The 25,474-nt window shown below is 35.6% G+C and overlaps 1 protein-coding gene across 4 annotated transcripts in view; it reads right to left on the bottom strand.

Annotated features, from left to right (window-relative positions):
• TRIM37 (tripartite motif containing 37) overlaps nt 1-25,474 on the bottom strand; it is a 135,721-nt gene that overhangs the window by 84,212 nt on the left and 26,035 nt on the right. For all 4 annotated transcript variants that reach the window (XM_082705899.1, XM_082705898.1, XM_082705897.1 and 1 more), the window contains exons 9-12: nt 18,101-18,225; nt 11,919-11,969; nt 10,505-10,586; nt 2,850-2,926 (exon numbers count right to left, since the gene is read on the bottom strand). In XM_082705899.1, the coding sequence (XP_082562025.1) occupies nt 2,850-2,926; nt 10,505-10,586; nt 11,919-11,969; nt 18,101-18,225 (335 nt within the window). The remainder of the gene's footprint in view (nt 1-2,849; nt 2,927-10,504; nt 10,587-11,918; nt 11,970-18,100; nt 18,226-25,474) is intronic.

The raw sequence follows: 25,474 nt of genomic DNA, 5'->3' as shown, positions 1-25,474 counted from the left end.
CTGAGCTGAAGTCAGACGCTTAACCAACTGAACCACCTAGGTGTCCCGTATTCTGCTTTTAATATTTGTTTCCTTTCTTCTGCTTCCTTTCTAACTTTTTCTTCTTTTCTCTAGTTTTTTTTTCTTTTCCCCTGAAGAGGGTGGGCAGGGGATGGAGAGAGAATCTTAAGCAGACTCTCTACCCAGTGTGCAAGGCTGAAGTGGGGCTTGATCTTACAACCCTGAAATCATGACCTGACCCAAAATCAATCAGCTGAACCGACTGAACCAACCAGGTGCCCCTCTTCTCTAGTTTTTTTAAAAGTAGATCATTGATATGAGACCTTTCTGCTTTTCTGATCCTCACGTAATCAAAAATGTGGGTATGACTTCTGACTCGCCGAAAATTTAAATAATAGGTCACTGCTGACCAGAGACCTTCCATAACATAATCAACATAAACAGCTGATTAACACGTATTTGTTATGTTATATGTATTATACACTATTTTATTATAATAAAGTTAAGTTAGAGAAAAGAAAATGCTAAGAAAATCATAAGAAAAAGAAAATACATTTTTAGTAATATACTATATTTATCTAAAAAATCTGCATATAAGTGATTCTGCAGTTCAAACCCCACACATTCAAACCCATGTTGTTCAAGGATCCATAGTAAATCGGCATTTATTACTATAAATTCCCCTCAACTTACTACTTTAGCAGCACACTACAAATTCTGATGTTTTCATTTTTACTTGGTTCAATATACTTTTTAAAAATCCCTTATGACTGGGGCATCTGAGTGATTCAGTCAGTTAAGCGTCTGCCTTCAGCTCAAGTCATGATCCTAAGGTCCTGGGATTGAGCCCAGTGCCAGGCTCCTTGCTCAGCAAGCAAACCTGCTTCTCCCTCTCCCTCTGCTCATGTGTGTTCTCTCTCTCTTGCTCACTCTCTTAAATAAAATCTTACAAAAAAAAAAAAACCCTTATGATTTCCTCTTTGAACTAGAGTTTTTTAGAAGTGTTTTATTTCTAAGTATTTCAGATTTTCAAAATAGGTTAATATATAAATTGATTCCACAATGGCAAGAGAAGATACTTTGAATGAGTTGAATTCTTTTGAATTTATTGAGATATGTTTTATACCCCAGAACATGGTCTTTCTTGGTAAATAATTTGTGTGCACTTCTGCTACTTTTTGATCAGTCTATAAATGTCAATCAGGACAGGCTGGTTGATAATGTTCCAATGTATATCCTTGATGATATCCTGCCCACTTGGATCAATTAAGAGAAGAGCTTCTATTTCTCCTTGTACTTCTCTCAGGTTTTGCTTCGCGTATTTTGAAGATCTGGTTCTGGGGCATAAACATAAGTAAATGTTCACAATTGTTTTATGTCCTATTCATTAACTGATCTTTTATCACTACGAAATAACTTACTTATCTCTGGTAATACTTGCTTTGAAACCTAACATATTTTTGACTAGTACTAGTATGATATATCTTTATATTTAAAGTGTGTTTCTTGTGGGCAACATAAACTTGAGTTTTGATTTTTTTAGGCAATCTGACAATCTCTACCTTTTAACTGGGTGCTAGACTATTTACATGAATACATTTTGGTATTTGTCCCAATTGTTCATTACCTGTTAAACCTTTTCTTCTTTAAGTATTTCTCTATAATTCCATTTTATCCCCTTTGTTGCTTTATTAGCTATATGTCTTTGTCATTTTAGTAGTGGCTTTATAGTTTACGGTCGTGGTAGGCTGAATATTATCCCTTACCCCAAGATATTCACATCCTAATCCCTGGAATGTGTGACTGTTACCTTTTATAGCAAAAAATGGGGAGCATACAGCTGTGATTAAGCTAAGATCTTCAGATAAGGGAATTATCCTAGAAAATCCCCATAGACCCTAAATGTAATCATGACTGTCATTTTAAGGGGAAAGCAGAGAAAGATCTGACAAAGAAAAAAAAAGACAAGGCAGTGTGATCAAAGGCAGAAATAGGAGTGATATGGTCACAAGCCAAGGAATACTGGCAGCCTCAGAAACTAAGAGTCAAGAAATGGATTTTTCCCTAGTGCCTCTGTATCTAGTACAACCCTACTGAATACCTGATTTGGGGGAAAACAATAGTTTTTGGATTTCTGGACTACAGAAAGTATAAGGGAAGACAATTTCTATTTTTTTAAGTTGCTGTTTGCACTAATTTGTTATACAGTAGTATATATCTTTAAATCATCAGAGTTCTAGAGCTTTTTTACCATACCACTTCACCATACAGTGTCAGAATCTTCTATTTCCATGCTCTACATCCTTTTGTTAATCATGTACTTCAACCAGAACAAATTATTGCAACAAAGTGGATATAGAAGCCAATGCTAGGATCCAACTGTCTTTTTAAAAGCCATATATTAAGAGATTTCCAAAAAATACCAAACAAGTTTTCTTACCAAATATTAATTTGTTTTAGAAAAATAGGTATCGTTCACAAAAATGTTATGTTAGTATTCAATAGGTTTATTATTTTTAAGCGAACTTATAAAATTTTTTAGTTAAGGAAAGTTTTTTAAGTTGTCTCAGTTTTCATTTCTAACTCAGAAAATATCAACATTTAATAACCCATATTAAAAAAAAAAAAACACCTCTTTGGGGGTTTGCAATAAAATTTAAGAGTATAACATCCTAAGACCATATAGTTAGAGAATTGCCAGTCTGTGCCACCATAGTATGCCAGGGGATGCACACAGCAGCACACATCTTAAGAGACATACTTTGGTAATTAACAATAGTTAATAAAAAATCCTAAGAGAAATGTACATAAAGACCCACTAAAGTTTGTTATTTAATTGCATGTCTTACTTGGACGTTTCAGGTAAGCCAGCTGATAGTTCCAGAAACACAGATAAGTAGTAACCACGAACAACTCCATTTCCATCCTAAAAAAAAGAAAAAGAGTCAACTATAGTTCAATAACTAAAAAAAGATGTTACAGAAACTCTAGATCAACTCAAATCTAAAAAATTAAGCCACAACAAAACAAACACAAATTACTATGTCATATTTGGTTTGGGAAATACTTCTAAGTTTAAAAGCAGTGGCAGAGATAATAAAAAGCCCAAAAGATAGGAGTCTATAACTTAAAAAATCTTTTGTACATTAAAAAAAAAAACATGAAAATATTAGGGCATTCAACCTAAGGAAAATGTTAAGAAGTATAAGCATTAAGAGTTCTAACATATACAGGGGCGCCTGGGTGGCTCAGTGGGTTAAGCCACTGCCTTCGGCTCAGGTCATGATCTCAGGGTCCTGGGATCGAGTCCCGCATCGGCTCTCTGCTGCACGGGGAGCCTGCTTCCTCCTCTCTCTCTCTGCCTGCCTCTCTGCCTACTTGTAATCTCTCTCTATCAAATAAAAAAAAATAAATAAAATCTGTAAAAAAAAAAAAAAAGAGTTCTAACATATACAAAACTCAAATATCAGCTTCCAATAAAAATGAAAACACTGAAAAAAATGGAAAAAAAAAACCTCTACTAGGCATGAGACAAAATATATATATATATATATATATATATATATATATATATATATTTTTAAAATGAGTAAAACAGAACTAGCTAACATTTGATGTTGAAAGTGATTAAACATTATTTCTATATAATGTCTATGTTAGGATTCCACATAAAAGTCTGTCTGAAGATTAAGAAGTTGTATAAATTTCTGTTAGTGATGTTTAGAAAGATACTAACTTCCCTCTCTCTTTCTCTATTTGCTCATATGCCTACCTTTTTAAATGACTATTATCATTGTAACTACATACATAAACAACTGTTTCCCCATCCAAATGTGAGGACTGAGGGAAGGATTCTTATTATTCATCACCAGTGTCTATTGGGATATGACCACAGAGGAGTACAAATACCTATTAACTCCTTCATTTCTAGGCTACTTTGCTCCAAAAAGTTCTAAGGAAGCTTTCAGGGTTAGACAAGGTACTTGTTCAATAAAACTAAATAAACAACAAATAATCAGTTAAGTGAAAAAAGCCAGAAACAAAAAATTATATATTGTATGACCCCATTATATCAGATTCTGGAAAAGCAAAACTATAATGACAAAAACAGATCAGTGGATGCAGAGGGGCCAGGAAGGGAGAAAAAAAGGGATTAGTTTAAAAGATGAACTGGATAAACATTTGGGGGTAATAAAAACCATGACTGTGGTAACCACCTTATGAGTATATATACACGTATCAAAACTCGTCAAAATTAGTACATTTTATTGCATATAAATTTTATCAGAAATTGGGCGCATGAGTGGCTCAGTGGGTTAAAGCCTCTGCCTTTGGCTCAGGTCATGATCCCAGGGTCCTGGGATGGAGCCCTGCGTTGGGCTCTCCATTCAGCGGGAAGCCTGCTTCTCTTCCCCCTCTCTCTCTGCCTGCCTCTCTCTCTACTTGTGATCTCTGTCAAATAAACAAAATCTTTAAAGATTTTTTTAAAATAATAAAAATAAAAATCAATAATTCTTATTCAAATGACTGGAGTTTTTTCTTCTTCTAAATTTTGCTACTAGAACAATTTCCCTAGAATAAGTTAACAACTAATAAAAAGGAATAAAAATTTTTCCTCCTGATCTTTATCAGCTAATATCAGAAATTTTTTCATTTTATTTTTATAATTTTAAGGAAACTTGTATTATCTTATGTACATGCCAGCTACACCTCTAACAAAATACTAGCTTTAAGATTTTTCAAAAGGCAGAGGATTCTATATATATATATATATATACTTTTCTTAGATGTTATTTATTGGTCAGAGAGGGAGAAAGAGAAAGCGTGCAAGCACACACAAGCAGGGGGAGCAGCAGGCAAAGGGCGAAGCAGGCTCCCTGCTGAGCAAGGAGCCCGAGGTTGACCTCAATCTCCGGACCCTCGGATCATGACCCGAGCCAAGACAGATGCTTGACTGACTAGAGCCACCAAGGCATCCCAAAAGGCAGAGGATTCTAGAAAGAGTGCATCATAATTTATGCAACTCTCTAAATCCAAACAGACAACTAACAAACATAAATAACTGGACAGAAAACCCAAAAGCTCACAAAGAACATTTACAACAAAACTAGATGACAGATTATCTCCACAATCCGCAAAATACAAGCAGATAAAGATATATTAGTTACAACCATTAAGACCTGTAGGACATAAACATCTGCATGGGAGAAAAGCTATGGGACATCTAGTGAACAAGTAACAGGGAAACCACAAAATGGCAAAGAGCCGCTGAAAAACCTCACAAACCAAATACAATAGTTGAAAATGGAATGAGCTGCTTAATGGATTACCAATAGAGCACAAAGGAGCCTTACATTAAAACTCTGAGAATTAAATGTAGTCATATCACTCTAATCTTTTATAAATGAATATACAGGGCCCTTCAAGACAGGTCCTAAGATTACAAAGAAAGTACTAGAAACGAAGATATAATAAAAACAAAGGAAGGAGAAGGGCAGAGCCAGGGCACTGCTCAGAAAGCAAGGCATCATATTTATTGTTGATTGCCTTATCACACCAGATATACCCATACAAATAAAATTTGGTCCCTGCTTTATGTATAAAAATTAAATCAAAATGGATCAAAGATCTAAGTGTAAGTCCTTAAACTATAAAACTTTTAAAGGAATACACAGAAGAAAAGTTTCATAACATTAAATTTTATAAGGATTTTCTGGCTATGAAACCAAAAGCAAAGACAGACAAATCGAACGACTTTATAATTTAAAACTTCTGTGCATCAAAGATCGAAAGAATTAAAAAGGATCTTACAGAATGGGAGAAAATACATCTAAAACAGATAGCTAAGGGCACCTGGGTGGCTCAGTGGGTTGAAGCCTCTTCTTTTGGCTCAGGTCACGATCTCAGGGTCCTGGGATCGAGCCCCGCATTGGGCTCTCTGCTCAGCAGGAAGCCTGCTTCCCCCTCTCTCTGCCTGCCTCTCTGCCTACTTGTGATCTCTGTCAAATGAATAAATAAAATCTTAAAAAATAAAATAAAATAAAAACCACAAATATCTAACAAGGAGTCAATATCCAGAATGTATAAAGAAATTCCACAACTCAACAACTAAACTTTCAAATGCGCAAGGACTTGAGTACACATTTCTCTGAAAAGGATATACAAATGGTCAACAAGCACATGAAAAAATGCTCAATGATAGTAATCAATAGGGAAGCACAAATCAAAATCATACTATTACTTCATGCCCATCAGAATGGCTACTAACAAAGAAACAGAAAACAAGTATTGATGAAGACGGGGAAACTGGAACCCTTGTGCATTGTTGAAAGCATTCATCAAAAAATTAAAAACAGAATTATCATTTGATTGAATTCCACTTCTGTGTCTATAGCCAAAAGAACTGAAAGCAGGATCCTGAAAAGATATTTGCAAACCCCTGTCCACAGCAGCACTATTCACTATAGCCAAGAGGCAGAAGTAACCCAAAGTGTCAATCAACAGATGAATGGATAGGGATGCCTGGGTAACTCAGTCAGTTAAGCATCTGCTTTCTGCTCAGGTCATGATCTCAGGGTCCTGGGATCAAGTCCATGGGCTCCATGCTCAGGAGGGAGCCTGCTTCTCCCACTGCCTGCCACTCCCCCTGCTTCTGCTCTCTCTCAATTCTGACAAATAAATAAACTTAAAAAAAAAAAAAACAAAACAAAAAAAACGATGAATGGAAAAAGTGTAGTATATACACTGGAATGCTATTCAGCTTTTTTTTTTTTTTAAAGATTTTATTTATTTATTTTACAGACAGAGATCACAAGTAGGCAGAGAGGCAGGCAGAGAGAGAGAGAGGAGTTAGCAGGCTCCCCACAGAGCAGAGAGCCCCATGCGGGGCTCGATCCCAGGACCCTGGGATCATGACCTGAGCCGAAGGCAGAGGCTTTAACCCACTGAGCCACCCAGGCGCCCCAAAGAATGCTATTCAGCTTTAAAAAGAATTCTCACACATGCTATAAAGTATATGAACTCTGAGGGCATTACGTAAGTAACCAATCATAGAAAGACAAATACCGTATGATTCCAGATATATGAGATCTCTAGAGCAGTCAAACTCACTGAAACAAAAGTGGTGGTTACAAACGAATAAGTGGATGGAAAAATGGGGAATTATTGTTTAATGAGTAGAGAGCTTCAGTTTTGAAAGATGAAAAAGCTCTGCAGATTGGCTGCACAACAATGTGAATATACTCAATACTATAATGTACACCGAGAAATGATTAAGATGGTAAATTTTATGTCAAGCATAATTTGCCAAAATAAAAAAAGAGACTAAAGAAACAGCCTTGCAGGCAATAAAAACACTCTAGAAAAACATACTCAAAGATCAAAATTGTAACCAATTTCAAAACGATGTAAAAGATACTAATAGTATAAAGCCCACAGGAAGGAAAAAAAAATATGACATGAAGAATAACACAAACCAGAATTACAAAAACCCAGAAATGAGGTGATAGAACTAAAAATTAGAAATAAAATTAAGAAATAAAGACTGAACTAAAAGAAACAGGAGAGCAAATAAGCAGAATAGTTTTTATGTTAAAAAGACAAGTGAACGAAGGAAAATTTTTCAAATGAAAAAGAAATGAAAAGTTAGAATACTAGAAAGTGATAAATATTGAAGACAGGAAAAGATTCAAAGTACGATAACATTAAGTCCCAAGGAAGAAAACCAGAGAAAGGAACATAATAAATACTTAAAACTGTAATTAAGGACACATTTTCTTGAAGGGGGTGTAGGGAAAAAAGATCTGAATCTACATACAAAAGAGCCTAGTATGTATTAATGACCCCAAACAACAAAAACATGTAATAGTAAACTACTAGACTTAAAAAAAGATTATTTGGCCCCCTAGACAATATTAGTGAATGCCTTTTAAGGATTAGTTCATAATCAGTTTTACCTACAGAAAACTGAATTAAATAACTGAGATACCCAACAAAAGAAAACACAAGCTAAGGATTTTCTATCCAGCAATATTGGCTCTAGAGTATAGAATACAAACTGTTTTCAAAATATAAAAACTCAGAGAACAAGATTTGCACATCAAAACTCCTATCTAATGTGGCAGAGGTGGGGGAACAAGGGAGTATAAACACACAAAAAAATTTTAAGCAGTTCTTTATAATCAAATTGATGGTAGAATTAAGAGTTCCTATATTGAGATATTTGTGGCTATAGGGAAAAATAAAGCAAATGAGAGACTACTTTATGAGATATTTTAATCCTACAGTTTCCAAAGGATTCAAGAAGGGTTCCTAGAATGGAAGGAGACACAGGTGTAACATAAAGAGATTAAGTAAAAAAACAATAGTCCTTATTTGAATTGTAAATATGAGCATTGACTCAAGAGTTATTTTATCTTTAAGTACATACATGTATCCCAAAAAACCCTGATATTCAATTATGTAGCAATTTTAAAGTGTTCATAAATATTTTTTCTCTGCTGAGCTCCCTGGAGCTTATCCAATTTGCTTTTATCCATGCTCCCATCCAGTTCTTCTCTAACTATATTCTTTGGCCTAAAAACAAACAGAATAACAAAACAACCCTATAATGTACATGACTAATAATGAACTTCAATGTAAACTAGGACTTTGGGTAATAATATGTCAATATACATTCATCAACTGTAACAAATGTACCACTCTGGTATAAGATAGGTTGATAATGGGGGGAGGATGTAGGGCCATGGAGCATATGGAACTCTCTGTACTTACCACTCAATTTTGAGATTTAACTTAAAACTGCTCTAAAAAATAAAGTCTATTAAATAAATTTTAAATAAATAAATGAACTCTCCCCCTTTACTAATACCTATATACATTTCTCTATGTATTTCCTACTTCTGTTCACTAAGGAGGCCTAGAACCTGTGACCAACTTGGTAGAAATAAGCATCCCTAGCAGTTTGGTCTTGAGATACCATTTCCCACTAAAAGGAATCAGGGCTCTTTGAATAAAGCGGCCAGTTCCAGATATGGCAAAGGAAATGGACAAGATGAGACTAGAATATTTTGCCATGAAAGAGAACAAGAAAGCTAACTACTAGAGTCACTACAAGATACTTATAGGGTCAGAGCAAAGTGACAAAGAAGCCAACTTAAGGAGATCATATATGTATAAATCTGTAAGTTCATGACATTAAAAAAACTTAATGGCTCACTTCCAGAAAATAATAAGGAAAACTGGTAAATATCAGGAACAAATCCTGTTTCTTCTTTATGAACTATAATAGTGGTTAACCAAATAATAAATAGGAAGCAGCTCTTAGAAACATATCTTTATAAAACTATTACAACTAATAAATGAAAAGCAATGAGAATCACTATTTTACAACTCCCAGTTAATTAACAGGTATAGGCAATGAGCACTGATAGCAGTCAACATCACAAAAGAGATACAACTAGACATGATGGGATAAAAGAACAAAATACTGCTTATACCCTTACCACCAAAATCAACTATACATCTCATTCTGCCACTGCATCCAGCTGCCAATTTACAAAAAATACCTTGGTCAAAGAAACATGCTGAAATGTACCATGAGTATGTAATCAGCATATATGCATTTTTGATGGCTTTCCGTATCTAAATTTTATTTTTATTTAAACAATGAATTTTAGGGGTGCCTGGGTGGCTCAGCTGGTTAAGTGGCTACCTTCAGAATTTTACACATTTCTCCTAAAGATAAATGTCTTCCTAGAAGCAAGAAATAAAATTCAGTAAGGTCTAGGTTCATACTGTTCACATTTAACTCACTTTTTTGGTACTTAGTAATATACCTTACAAAAAAATTTATAATTCTTTACTCCACAAAAAAGTGAACCAGTGAATATTTTTCTACCTGTTATATGGGATGCTGCCTAATTCATGAATAGCTTAATAAAACCATGGAAATCTTCGAATTAAAAGAAAAAAGGGGGGAGAGGTGGCTTAGTGGGTGGGTGGCTTAGTCATTAAGCGTCTGCCTTCAGCTCAGGTCACAATCCCAGAGTCCTGGGATCCAGTACCACATTGGGCTCCCTGCTTGGAGGGAAACCTGCTTCTTCCTCTCCCACTCCCCCTGCTTGTGTTCCCCCTCTTGCTGTGCCTCTCTCTGCCAAATAAATAAAATCTTAAAAAAATTAAAAATTAAAAAAACATTAAAAAGTTAGGGCACCTGGATGGCTCAGTCAGTTAAGAATCTGACTCTTGATTTTGGTTCAGGTCATGATCTCAAGGTCTTGAGACTGAGCCCCATGAAGGGCTCTGGGTATGGAGACTGCTTGAGATTCTCTCTCTCCCTCTGCCCCTCCACCCTCTGCTTGTTCTCTGGCTGGCTCGCTCGCTCTCAAAAAACAAAACAAAACAAACAAACAAAAAAAAAACAAACAAAAAGTGAACCAGTACGCTACAGAACCCTTAAGAAAGACCTTGGTTTCAAAATTGATTAGAAACATGAAAAACTTACTGGGTAAACTTTTAACCTCCAACAAAGTCCTGAAACTTGAAGAGGTGGACTGTAAACAGGGTCTGCTCTCTGACGCAAAGTGCTGAAGTAAAAGAAAACCAACCAAATCCCAAGATCAAAACTGTTGTGTAATAGCAACAGGCAAAACCAAACTCCAAGCATTTTGTTACTTATTTGCAGTCCTAAACAAGTAAATGAAGGTGACTGAACAAATCAAGATTCTGCTGTATATTTTCATATATACTTACATCCTTAAAAAAAGAAAATTTAATGATACTGAAATATTCAGCAGTATCTTTCAGTTTCAGGTTTAAAAACCCTCAAAACTGCGACATTCAAGGGGCACCTCGGTGGCTCAGTTGGTTAAGTGCCTGACTTTGGCTCAGCTCATGATCTCAGGGTTCTGAGATCAAGCCCCGCTTTGGGCTCCATGCTCAGCTGGGAGTCGGCTTGTCCCTTTCTCTCTCCCTTTGCCCCTCCCCGCCCTCCTGCTTTGTGCATGCACATGCATACATGTGCTCTCTAATAAAATCTTAAAAAACAAAACAAAACCCCACAAAACTGTGACATCCAAGGGAAACGGAAAATATAAAAATAAAACTAAGTGTCGTGAATTTAGTTACCACCTCAGCAAGCAGTCTTTCACCATTAAAGAAAAAAAATATGATTCTCTCCCACATCCTTGTGGTACAATTTTATTTTTTTAATATGGAAAAACTTAAGAAATGTGCAAAATCATAATATATGTGGGGATAGCCTCAGAAAGGTTCCAGTCACAAAATTATCCCATAAGAAAAGTCAAATGGGAAGTGGTATAAATTCTCAGTTTAGCCTTATACTGATGTTCAACTCCTAGAACTTCTCTCCCCAAGGAAAGGCCTTTTATTTCTTGGTTCTCCATTCCCAAACTGTCTTTGAAGACAAGCCCCTTAAGACCTTTGTGTTTTGAGATCTTTGCTTCTAATCTGAGAGAAATAGCAATAAAAGCTAACAAAATAACAATGCAAGTTACAAAGCCTACAAACTTCTTATAATTATGTCCTCTCATTCATCTCTCACTGTCAGCTAAGATAAATGGATTTAAATGGACTTCTTCCCACCCCTCTTATTTCTGAGGATGGGTGGCAGGGGTCAACAACCTTTATACACCCCACTGCCCGACCATAGCAAAAGCTAAGTGGACCCTCTTCTTTAAAAAAAAAAGGTTCCTTCTCCCGAGAACCAACTGTCTTGAAGATATAATACAATCCAGACAAATGACCTATATATTTCTAATATGAAACTTGTTTATTCTAAGATTACACACTGAGTGGCACAGTTCATTAGGTATGTATCCTACCCAGGAATGATGATACCTTCCTGGCTCGCTCTTATGCATACATACAGAAAACCCCAGCTTTCAAAAATCTCTTACCTGAAATTCTCTAAAACAAAAGTTGCTGAATCATAAGATGGTACTAATTCACTAAAAAGAAGGAAAAGGCAAAAAAATTATTTGGCTTATTAAGTTTAAACTTTCATTTATTTAAAAACCAAAGTTAAGTCTCTTGGTATCTTAAAAATGTTGTTAAACTAAATCCCTAGGAAATATTTTTAAATCCTTACTGAACATTAACATTAAATCACATGAATTCATAAACCACCAAAAGCTGACATCAAAAGTTCACGATTAGAGACCCAACAAATACTTTGTAAATAGTTGGGATGTTCTTTAAAGGCAATATACATTTAAGTACTAAAATAAACATGAAACTTTCCTTTCATGTGAACAGGAAAGGAAAAAATGGGTGCTTAGGTGGAGAATCTAAAATATGAAACAAATATAAACTTTAAAAAGTCAAAAGAAACAGCAAAAGATATCACAATAAATATCCAAACTTCCTTCTCTAGAACAAATTATGAGGAATATTGACATACTTTAAATTCTTAACTACTTTAAGAACATTTACTAGCAAATGAATCTATACCATTTTATAGAATAAGAATAAATAATCACATAGGGGCAAACAGAGTGGATGAACACATTAACAGTTTCTTGGCAAGGCAAGATTGCTGCAGGCAACTTTAATTCCACAGTGTTCTCTGAAGAGAACGGAAGTATATATAACACAACCACAGGATATACCCTTAGATCATGTGAATAATCTGTAGCACCATTCATTCAAACGCCTCAAAAGTTAAGTCAGTAAAACATTTATAATAAAGACACTAACACAGATAGTATTATAATATACAGTATTATATATTTAATAAACAAAATTATAAATTTACCAAAAATATATACTGCAAGCCATTTCACTGCATTCTCAGATATACCTTCTAAATTTCAATTCATGAAAATTTATTACCAAAATAAGATACAAAATAACACCCACAGCATTTTCACATTGTGATGGTCCCTAAAGAAATTAGTGATTTGTCAGTGAAAACAGCATAGATTTTAAAATATATCATTGGGGGAGGGGGCGGGGGGCTCAGTGGCTCAGTAATTTGAATGTCTGGCTCTTGATTTCAGCTCAAGTCATGATCTCAGGGTCATGAGATTGAGCCCTGTGTCAGCCTCTGCAATGGATATGGAATCTGGTTGAAATCCTCTCTCTCCCTTTGCCCCTCCCCCAGTCCTGTAAGCACATTCTCTCTAAAATAAATAAATCTATAGACTATATATATATATACACACACACACATTATTTTTTATTTTATGGTAAGTATGTACAGATAAATAGCTCATATCTTTTTGATAGTAGGTAGATGATATCTGTCCTGCAAGAATTAACTATATAGCTACTATCCTATTATCAAGGACCCCTAACCATATCCCTAGGCAGCTATTAAATTTTCTTGGAAGACTCACATTCCTCATTCCCAGATGTTTGCTTGGTTAATCTTTATTATTCCTTAGAAGTCACAGACCACTTACTGAAGGTCTGCTCTAACTTCTCTCCATTATACATTCTCCTCACACTCAATATACACAAACCCCAATTAGTAGGACCAATGTAACTAGTACCTAAGAAGCCTACCTAGAACCACAAACCTCATCAGAGCTCCAAGGCAGTCTCCCCTGGATAGTTTTCAAATTTGGTCAAGTCATGGTATGTTTTGGTTACAATTTCATGCAACTTCCAATCATACCACCAAATTCAAAACATCTTTCATATTTTTTTTCCACTATCTCCTTAATATCCAAAGTGATACATTTCCTGTTTTTTGTTTTAAGACCAGTCTATCATATTTTTATCAGTCATTAAGAGTCAAAAGGTTCACCAAAACACAAAATAAATAGAAGATGACATGTTTAACTCAGAATAGTAGGGTGGAAAGCTTAGAAGCTAAAGAGCTAGAATAGATGGCTAACGCTCACTAACCAAGACAGCATAGTACAGCCTACCCTAGCTCTCACTCACTGAGAGAAAATGATCACATTCAGTGAACAGAAAATATCTACCAATCCTAGGTTACTGTGATATTCTACATATGTATAATTTTTAGGGAAACTTTCTGAAAAATAACATTGTTAAAAAATTAGTGCAGATGCCTGGGTGGCTCAGTTGGTTAAGTGACCACCTCTAGCTCAGGTCATGATCCCAGAGTCCCAAGATCAAGTCCCACATTGGGCTCCCAGCTCCATGGGGGGTCTGCTTCTTCCCTCTGACCTTCTCCTCTCTCAAGCTCTCTCTCACTCTCTCAAATAAATAAATAAAATCTTAAAAAAAAAAATTAGTGCTATGGGGCAGCATTAAGCAGTATGTATTATACAGCTGACCCTTGAACAACACAGGTTTGAATTGTAGAGGCTCACTAATAAGTGGACATTTTTCAATACAGTACTTACAGCAAATATACAGTCTCTTATGATTTTCTCGTCATTAGCTTACTTTGCTATAAGAATATAGTATATAAGGGGTGCCTGGGTGGCTCAGTGGGTTAAACCTCTGCCTTCAGCTCAGGTCATGATCCCAGAGTCCTGGGATCAAGCCCCGCATCAGGCTCTCTGCTCAGCAGGGAGCCTGCTTCCTCCTCTCTCTCTCTCTGCCTGCCTCTCTGCCTACTTGTGATCTCTCTCTCTCTCTCTCTGTGTAAATAAATAAATAAAATCTTAAAAAAAAAAAAAGAATATAGTATATAATACAACATGCAAAATATGTGTTAATCAACTTTATGTTATCCATAAGGCTTCTGGTCAACAGTAGGCTGTCAGCAGTTAAGCTTTTGGGGAGTCAAAAGTTGTATGTGGATTTTTGAATGCTCAGGGGCGAGCATCCCTAACTCCCACATTGTTCAAAGGCCAACTGTAATTGAGTAACAAATATTAGATTTTAATATACAATTCTCTACTGTTTAATATGGAATGTATTCTTCCACGTCTCCTGAGTAGCACCTACAAAAGTACTAAACACATAGATGGTCTTAAATAACATTGTACTCTTCTTTGGTAACCTTATTCTCCATTGTGGCTCCACCATGAATTATGAACTAATGGAACTTAAGGCAATCCAGCTCCATGATCACAAAGCTTAGGAACATTCACCACTGCCTTTGCACAATTAAAATTTGATCTATAACTTAATGTCAATAAATGTTGGCCTTTCTTATTTGGAGCTCCACTATGCTCACTCAATGCATCAACAGATGAACACCTGCTTCCTGTATACTGCAACCCATGAACTGAGTTTCTATTAAAAACTACAGTTAAGTTACAAGCCAAAATTTCCAGGAAGGCAGTAATAAGCATCACTAGGGGAGAGAGGTTCCTAATGTGAACTTATCCATAGGAAGCTCCTTAATTGTCATACTTTCTTGTTTTTTAAATTTTTGGTTTTCTCTTTACTGATGTTCCTCCTATCTTCCTCCCTTGCTCCCTGCCTTCCCAATTTCAGTCCCTTCATCTCATCCAAAAAAGAAGGTAGTGAAAAGGAAGTTGGAGTCCTGAGCCACTTGGGCAGTTGGGGAACAGAAAGCAAAATAATCACTGGGTGTTAGAGACTGACAAGTCTAATGCAGAGGTGCCTGCCTAATGAACTTCTGCTAGCAGTATCAGCACAGGAGTTTATCGATATCTACAGTTCCCAACTTTAGTGCAGGATTACTCAGGATGCCCAGGATTCATTTTCTGGACACCACCACCAGATTGTCAGGCAAGAGACCTATAAATTTGCATTCTGAACAATCACTCCAGCTAGTTCTGATAAGTGATCCATGCACTATACTCTGAAAGGAAAAACATTTACCTTTATATATAGTATTTACGTCAAACAGTTCAGAAAAAGGTATTCTGTAATACTGAAATGACTGGGGCAGCAGTGTGGCTCAGTGGGCTGGGCCTCTGCCTTCGGCTCAGGTCATGATCTCAGGGTCCTGGGACTGAGCCCTGCATTGGGCTCTCTGCTCAGCAGGGAGCCTGCTTCCCTCTTCCCTCTCTCTGCCTGCCTCTCTGCCTACTTGTGATCTCTCTCTCTGTGTCAAATAAATAAATAAAATCTTAAAAAAAAAAACAAAACAAAACTGAAATGACTGACCATGTTATCAAATTGGCAGCCTTGGGATACTGGTGAACATCCTTAGTTCACCCAAATCTACTTAAAAATACCAAATATCAAGGCCTTTTAATAATATGCAGTGCTTAAGTAAAACAGAATATTATACCCAGTTTGTTAATTCAGAGAGAACTGAAGACTTATCGTCGGTGAGAACTACCTGAGTTCTGGTTGTCAAAAGAATTTTCTCTTCTGATTACAGGATCGGTTATAACTGGTGGTGTGGTCCGGTTATGCCAGTGATTTAAACCAGGGGCAGTTTTGCTCCCAGGATGCATTTGGCAACGTCTAGAAATATTTCTGTCACAACTGTAAAAGGAAAGATGCTACTGGGATACTGCTAAACATCCTACAATAAACAACATAGCTCCCTCAACCCCAGGAATTATCCTGATCAACAACATCAAGATTGAAGAACCCTGGCTTGCACGATACAGTCCAGTACCATCAATGCCCTGTGGCCATCCGAGGGCATCATATATTAAAGAAAAAGGGCAGTTACCACATTAACATTTTTAAAACAAAGGCTATTTTCTAAAGGAACCACAGCTCTCAACATACTAGAAAAACGTGGGAATATTCCATAAGCCATCTTTAAAGTCTAAGATGGACAAAAATCTATCAAACCAATATATTTCTATCTGAGGCAGTGGTTTAACCTCTCATCATAAGACTCAACTAAGGAGATTTATAAAGAACAAAATATAAATGTCTTAGTATAGCTTATGTTATAAACTGAATTGTGTCCCCCAAAATTTGTACACTGAGGTCCTAACCCCTAATGTATTTGGAGAAAGGACTTTTAAGGTGGTAATTAAAGTTAACTGAGATCATAAGGGACCTTAATTCAATACAACTCATGCCCTTAGAAGAGGAAAAGACACCAAACACTGATCTCTGTGCTTGAGGAAAAAGGTCTTGCAAGGATACAGGGAGAAGGTACCTGTCTGCAAGTCAGCAATGAGGCCTCATCAGAAATCAAATTTCCTAGCACCCTGATCTTAGACCCCTTGCTTCCAGAACCGTGAGAGAATAAACTTCTACAGTAGTAACCATCCAGTCAATGGTACTTTGTTATGGCAGTCCAAGCAGACTAATCCATCTGCAGAGATTTTTATTTCAAGTGACCTGAAGTACAAGCCAGCACTAGTAATTTTCAAAAGAATCCCAACTGAATACACAGCTAATGTGAGGAACCACTGCTCTAACACCCCATACTTGAAAGAATATGCTGTTTAAAAGAATTCTAAGACTGCCCCCAAATAAAAAATTACAAAGATGCATAGAATGCAACCAACTATTTCCTCCCATTACCTTTTAGGATATGAAGATAACATCATGTCACCTTTAGAATCTTATGGCATTTCATCTGAGTTTTGCTTCTGGCAACATAATGTGTTACAGTCCCTGCGTAATGCAATATAAGTACACTCAAAAGGTAAATTAAAAAAAAAAAATGAACATATTACATCATGGATAGATCTTGAGAGCATTAAGCTAAGAAAGTAAGTCAAAGAAAGACAAATACCGTATGATCTCACTTATATGTGGAATGGAAAAAAGGGGTCAGAAGGTATAAACTTCTGAGTATAAAGTCAGTCTTGGGGATGGACTGTACAGTACAGTGACTATAGTAAATAACACTGTACTACATATTCAAAAGTTCCCAAGAGAGTAGATCTTAAAAGTTCTCATTACAAAAAAAAAAGTCTTTTGTTTATGGTGAGAGATGTTAGACTAATGTCATTATCAAGCATGAAGCTACTGTCAGTTATACCTCAATTTTAAAATGAATAGATACTAATGAAACTGAATTGGGATCAGTTCACCTTCTATAGAACAAACTGACTCCTAATTCAAGATCCTCTATAATCAAGTGTAAGTCTACCAGTACTTTTTAAACCAGATTTACATGCATAACTAAAGTTCACCAGACCACATCATTATAAATAACACCTTAAAAAACTATGGAGTTAAGAAAAACAACATTCATTTGAAACAAGTATATGTATTTGTACATAAACTTCAGATGAAAATCAAGTTAAAATCTATACCATACCTGGTAAAGTCTGGTGGAACAGGAGTGGTAACAAAGGATGCCATGGGCTTTCGATGAACTTGCTGAAACATCATGAGGATCTCTGAGCTCTTAGATATCAACTCACTCTTACTACAAGACCGCAACTGTGGGAGGAAAAAAACTGAATAAACAAAATTAATATTTAATGGCACCTCAAAATCCTTAATAAAGAATAAAAATAGGAATTATTTCAGTTATTCTCTCCCTGCCTTTCCTTTTGTCCCTCCCCGCTGCTCATGTGTAGTCTTTCTCTCTAAAATACATAAATCTTTAAAAAAATTTATTTTGGTTACATGCTGAAAAAAGTGAGAAAGAAAAACAGACTGACTTTCAAAGTGGTTTTAAGAATTAAGAATCTACATAGGATCTAGGTTATTTCCAGAATTTGGTAAAATTCCAGTATTAATACGAAAGAACAAGGGGTCTCAAATAACCAACATACTCCTGGGTTAAAAAAAAATTGGGATTCTTGTCCTATATCAACACATAATGTGAGAAACTTACATATGTATATAAGGAACTGTGCACAAGGGTCTTCACTCAGGAGTTATTTTTAATAACAAAGAATGGAAAACAACCCAATTGTCCACTGATAGAGAAAAATAACTTATGCTATATTCATGTAATGATATTCTCTTTAAAACTGCTGAAATGAGTAGATTTTTAAATATCAATAGACAAATCTCAAACAATGGTAAGTGGAAAACGTAGGCTATATCATGACATAGCTTGATGGTATTTATGTGAAATCTAAAGACAACATTGCTAAACACAGCAATTTTTTTTAAGTTTTTTTTTAAGGATTTTATTTATTTATTTGACACAGAGAGAGATCGCAAGTAGGTTAGAGGGGCAGGCAGAGAGAAAAGAAGAAGCAGGTTCCCTGCTGAGCAGAGAACCCAATGTGAGGCTCGATCCCAGGACGCTGAGATCGTGACCTGAGCCGAAGATAGAGGCTTAACCCACTGAGCCACCCAGGAGGCCCATTTTTAAGATTATTTTTAAGTAATCTCTACTCTCAATGTGGGGCTTAAACCCACAACCCCACGATCAAGAGTCGCTCCACCAACTGAGCCAGCCAGGCACCCTGGACTTGCTTTCTTATTTGTTTTCATAAATATCCTGATTTTTGTCTGCTAGTATTTTAAAAATTTTGTCATTTAGTTTTCAATAAAAAGGAACTTTAATTTTCTTATACTGTTCTTACTACAACTTGTTATGAATGTTGCATTGTCTCAAAGAATGGTACATAGTACTTTTGTATTCACTAAGAAAAAATTATTTATGATAGTCAACAGATATTTAAAGATTTGGTAAAAATTTTCCATTAGTCTGAATGTTATGCCTTTTCAAGGACATTTATTACCAATAAAACTTACAATGTTTCTTGTTTAAATTATAGACATTCTGTGGGCACCTAGGGAGCTCAGTCAGTTAAGTGCCCCTTTTGATCTCAGGTCAGGTCTTGATCTCAGGGTTGTGAGTTCAAGCCCCGCATTGGGCTTCACAGCGGGTATAGATCCTACTTAATAAATAAAATAATTCAATTAATTATATACTCTTAAGTGACTCTTGATAATTACAATTTCCTAAAAATTATCCTCTTCGTGTAGTAGTTTCTACCTCAATAAAGTTGCTCAGATTTGTAAAGCACATAGAACACTGTCTGATATAGTAAGCACTATGTAAATATTTGCTTTTTTATTACTATAGTGATTTTATCAAAATCTTATAATTGCATAAGTATCTGATTTTTTAGTTTATCCTAGAATACAAAATCATAACTGTCTTATCTTATCCTTATGATAGAATGTTCCCTTTTTGTTAGTGTTACTTTTCATCACTAGTAATGCTTTTTCCCCCACTTTAATTTCCTCATCATTTCCTAGATCTAGGTCTTATTAAGTAGTTCACTGTAGAATTTTTTTTAAAGTTCAGATTAATCCATAAACTCAACATCAAAAAAAATTTCAATTCAAGAGTGACCCAAACAGTGAACAAGAAACTAATAAGACAAAAAGAATACAAACAGCAAGATCTCAGATTCAAACTTCACCACATCAATAAGTACAATGAATGGGAACATCCTAAACATCCCAGTTAAAAGTCAAAGATTGTCCAACTGGATATAAAAGACCAGAACAAATTGTATGCAGCCTACAAAACACAGATTTTAAACACTTAGAAATAAATACATTAAAAATAAAATGTCAGCCGAAGGCAGAGGCTTTAACCCACTGAGGCACCCAGGCTGAAATGACTTTTTTAAATCAAGTAGATTTCAAAGCAAAAAATGTTATGAGGATAAAGAAGGTCATTTCACAGTGATCATGGGAAAATTAATCAAGAGAATACAACAATTCTAGATTGTTAGGCTCCTAATACTAAGGCTTCAAAATATATGAAGCAAAAACTGACAGAACTGCCAAAAGAAAAGACAAATACAAAACTACTGCTGAAAATGTTAAGAGTCCTCTCTCAATAATAAAACAAGTAGATAGAAAATTCATAACAATATACTAGACCTACACATCATCACCAACCACCTTAACCTCATGACATTACAGAAATATCTGGAATCTAAGTAACATTTCTGAAGGATCTATGGGTCAAACAATAAATCACAAAGGAAAAAAGTATTGTGAACACAAAGGTCTCAAATTGGTTAATACCAGCTCCCATCTTAACATTTTAGAAGGAGCAAATAAAACACAAATAAAGCAAAAAAAAAAAAAAAAAAAAAAAAAAAAATCCAAACAAAAATCAATAAAATAGAAAACAAAAACAATAGAGAAATACTAAAAGCTTAATCTGGAAATACCAACAAGAATAGATATCCTCTAGCTAGACTGATCAGGGGAAAAAACCAAAACTACCATTATCAGGAAAGAAAGAAGTGATAACACAGCATTCTACAAATGTTAAAGGATAACAAGAGAATATCATAAATTTTGCACCACTAAATTTGGCAAATTCAAATGAGATAATTCCTTGAAAGACACAAACTACCAAAGCTCACTCAAGAAATAAGTACTATAAAGGCACCTGGGTGGCTCAGTCAGTTAAGCATCCGACTCTTTATTTTAGCTCAGGTCATAATCTGAGGATTGTGAGACTGAGCCCGCTCCACAGTAGGTGTGGAGTCTGCTTAGGACTGTCTCTTCCTCTCCCTCTTGCCCCTCCCTACCCCATGACCTCACTCTAGAAAAAATAAGAATAAGAAATAAGTAATATAAACTGCTCTGTATCAATAAAAGAAATTAAATTTGTAGTTGAAAACCATTCCACAAAGAAAACAAGGCCCAAATGTCTTCACTGGTGAATTCTGTCAAACCTCTAAAGGAACCATAACCAATTCTATTCAACTTCTTCCAGAAAACTGAAGAGGGCATAGTTTAAAATTCCTTGAGGCCATCATTACTTTAACAACAAAGCCAGACAAAATACTTTGAGAAAAGGAAATTATCCTCTAATATCCCTCAAGCAGAAAAAAATGCAAAAATTCTAAACAAAATCTTAATCAAATCCAGTAATGCATTAAAAGGACAATACAGGGGTGCCTGGGTGGCTCAGTGGGTTAAGCCTCTGCCTTTGGCTCAGGTCATGATCTCAGGATCCTGGGATCAAGCCCCACATCGGGCTCTCTGCTGGGCGGGGAGCCTGCTTCCCCCTCTCTCTACGCCTGTCTCTCTGCCTACTTGTGATCTCTCTCTCTCTCTGTCAAATAAATAAATATTTTAAAAAAAAGAAAAAAGAAAAAAAAAAAAAAAAGGACAATACATTAACCAAACCAGGGTTTTTATCTCAGAAGTACAAAATTGGTAAAATAGTTTTTAAAAAAGTTAATGGGATGTCTAGGTGGCTCAGTCAGTTAAAACAGCTGCCTTCAGCTCAGGTCATGACCCCAGGATCCTGGGATGGAGCCCCCACATTGGCTCTTACTCAGAGGGTAGCCTGATTCTCCCTCTGCCTGCAGCCCCTTTGCTTGTGCACACTCTCTCTGACAAATAAATAAAATCTTTTTAAAAAAAGTTAATCCATTTAAAGAATGAAAAAAGAAAACCATATGATAATCTTAATACATGCAGAAAAAGAATTTGACAAAGTCCAAAATTCATTCCTAATGTAAATTCTCATCAAAGAGGAACAGAATTCCAAAACCTAATAAAGAATATCTACAATAAGGGTGCCTGGGTGGCTCAGTTGGTTGAGCATCTGACTCTTGATCTCAGCTCAGGTCTCCATCTCACAGTTGTGGGTTTGAGCCCCACACTGGGCTCCACAGTGGCCATGGAGCCTACTTTAAAAAAAAAAAAAAGAAAAAGAAATAAGTATCTACAATAAACTCACTGCTAGCATCATGCTTACATCAACATTATACTGGAAATTCTGGTCAGTAAAATCTGACAAGGAACTAAATAATAAGCAGATCAAAAAGAAAACTGTCCATATTTAGAGACAACATGACTATCTGCAAGCAACCCCAGGAATCTACAAGACAGCTTCTAACACTAATTAATTTAGCAAGATTGAAGGTTACAGGATGAATATACAAAAATCAATTACACAAGCACAAGAAATCAGGAATTAAAATTTTTTAAACACCATTTACTACAGCACCAAGAATTCTGAAATAATGAATAAATTGGACATAAAATGTGAAAAACTTGTATCCTGAAAACTACAAAACACTGCTGAGAGAAATTACAAAAGACCCAGAGTCTCCATGAATAAAGACTCGATAGTATTAAGATGTTACATATTCCTAAAAGGATTTACAGATCCAATGCAATTTCAATCAAAACCCCATAACTCTTTGGAACAAATTAACAAGCTGATTCTAAAATTCATATAGAAATGGCAAAGAACCTGCAATGAAATGCAAAGCAACTCTAAAAAAAAAGAAGAGCGAAGCTGGAAAGCTAACATTTCCTGTTTTATTATAAAGCAACAGTAATGAAAAGAGTGTAGTACTGTCATTAAAAATAAATAAATGGAACAGAGTCCAGAAATAGACCAACGTATATAGAGGGATTACTAATTTTTTAAAGAGATGCAAAGACAATTCAGTGAAGAAATGCTGGTCTTCAACAAATCGTGGTGGAAAAAATGGATAACAATATACAAAAAATTAACTACCTTGGATTCATACCTCACATTAAAAATAAATAAATAGGGGCGCCTGGGTGGCTCAGTGGGTTAAAAATAAATAAATAATTTTTAAAAGACCATGAACCTAATGTAAAAGCTAAGACTACAAGTTTTCTGCAAGAAAACACAGGAACAACTTTTTATGATCTTGGACTACCTAAAAATTTCTTAACTATGACACGAAAAGAATAAACTGATAATTTACACTTCATTAAGATCAGAATAGATACTTCAACAAAGAAAATACACAGATGGCAACTTAAGTTCAAGAAAGGCTGCTTAATGTCATTAGTTATAAGACACATGCAAACTAAAGACATAACAAAATGCTATCACACTTATATGAGACTAGTTAAAATTCAAAGAATTGAGTATATTATGTGTTGGTAATAATGTGGAGGAACTGGTACTCTCATAGACTACTGATGGAAATAAAAATGGTACACTCACTTCAGAAAATAGTTGGCAGGCACTAAAAAGTTAATCACACACCGACCAATTTACCAAGTCATTCTAGCTTAAGCAGACCAAAAAGAAAGGAAATACTATGTCCATATAGAAATTTGTACATAATGTTCATTACAACTTTATTTGTAATAGCCAAAACAGGAAGCAACAGATGACTATAAACAGTTGAACAGAAAAACAAAACGTGGCATATGCATTACAACCTGTGTGTATATATATTACAAACACATACACACACACACACACACACACACACACAGGGCACCTGGCTGGCTCGGTCAGAAGAGCATGGGACTCTTGATCTTGGGGTCATGAGTTTGAGCCCCACATTGGGTATAAAGATTATTTACATAAATAAATATTTTTAAAAAAAGAACAAAAGAATACTACCCATAATTAAAAAGGAAAGAAAAACGGATATATGAAGAACTACAAAATGACTTCGCTGACTGAAAGAAGTGAATTATATGAATATATGATTCCAATTATATACAACTCTAAAAAATTCAAATTAATCTGTGATAGAAAGCAGACAAGGGGGTTGCCTGGGGAAGGAACTGTGGGGAGAAGCAGGAGATTTATAAAGAAGCACAAAGAAATTTGGGGGGGATAACAAATATGTTCACTATTTTGACTATGGTGACAGTTTTACAGGTATATACTTTATCAAAATCTAACAAGTTATACACTTTTAAGTACATGCCAATTACTGTCAATTATTCTTCAATAAAGTTGTTAAAAAAAAAAAAAGCACATAGATCCTCAGATCCCTGCCCCTATTCCATCATAGATGGTTTAAATTTGTTCCAACACTCCAGCAGAAAGGTGCTAGTTTATTCTCTGGAGGGAAAAAAACGGTCTCTGGAATAGGGGAACATGCACAATTAAGAATGAGAATATTAAAAAGAAAAACAAGAGTCTTTAAATAAAAGTAGGTACTGAATTCTATTAAGCTGTCAATCAAGTATAAAGACTGAATAAAAATATTTTCAGACATGCAGTCTCAAAAAACTTATTCTGAGGGGCATCTGGGGGGCTCCATCAGTGAAACATCTGACTCTTGATTTCAGCTCAGGTCATGATTTCAGGGTTGTGAAAATGCGCCCTGCATTAGGCTCTGCGTTATGCATGGAGCCTCCATAGGATTCTCTCTCCCCCTGTTCCCCCACCTCCGCCCCTCACTGTTGCTGTCTCTCTCAAAACAAAGAAAACTGTGTCGTGATTAACCTTTCAGGAAAACTAAAGGAGGATATGTGATACTAAAACAATTAAGTAAAGCAAAAGAGAGGAAGCCATGGAAATCAAGAAACATGGAATTTGACCCAAGAAATAGTAAAAAAGGGCACCTGGGTGGCTCAGCTAGGTACATATCTGCCTTTGGCTGGGGTCGTGGGATTGGCCTGGTGTCCAGTGGAGATGGGCTCCTTGCTCAGAGGGGAGCCTATCTCCCTCTTCTCGCTCTCCCTTTGCCCCCCCAAATTTGTGCGTGCTCTCTCTCTCCCTGAAATAAATAAACAAAATATTAAAAAAAAAAAATGGAAATGGAAAGAAGTAAATGGAATCCCCAGGATGATAATTAAAAGAATAACCTGAGGAAATAGCTATATCAAAGAGAGAAATTCAAGAATTCCAAAACCAAAAATAAGACAGAACATATCAAATATTATCTAACACTATACACTTTATTTCATTCCCTATGTAGTCCATCCCCACCTACCCCATTCCTTTTTTTTT

This window comes from Mustela nivalis (genome assembly GCF_964662115.1).
Source record: "Mustela nivalis genome assembly, chromosome: 17".
In the NCBI taxonomy this organism is placed as follows: domain Eukaryota; kingdom Metazoa; phylum Chordata; class Mammalia; order Carnivora; family Mustelidae; genus Mustela; species Mustela nivalis.
Note: the sequence above shows the minus strand (reverse complement) of the source record. Positions and strands in the feature narration are given on the sequence as shown.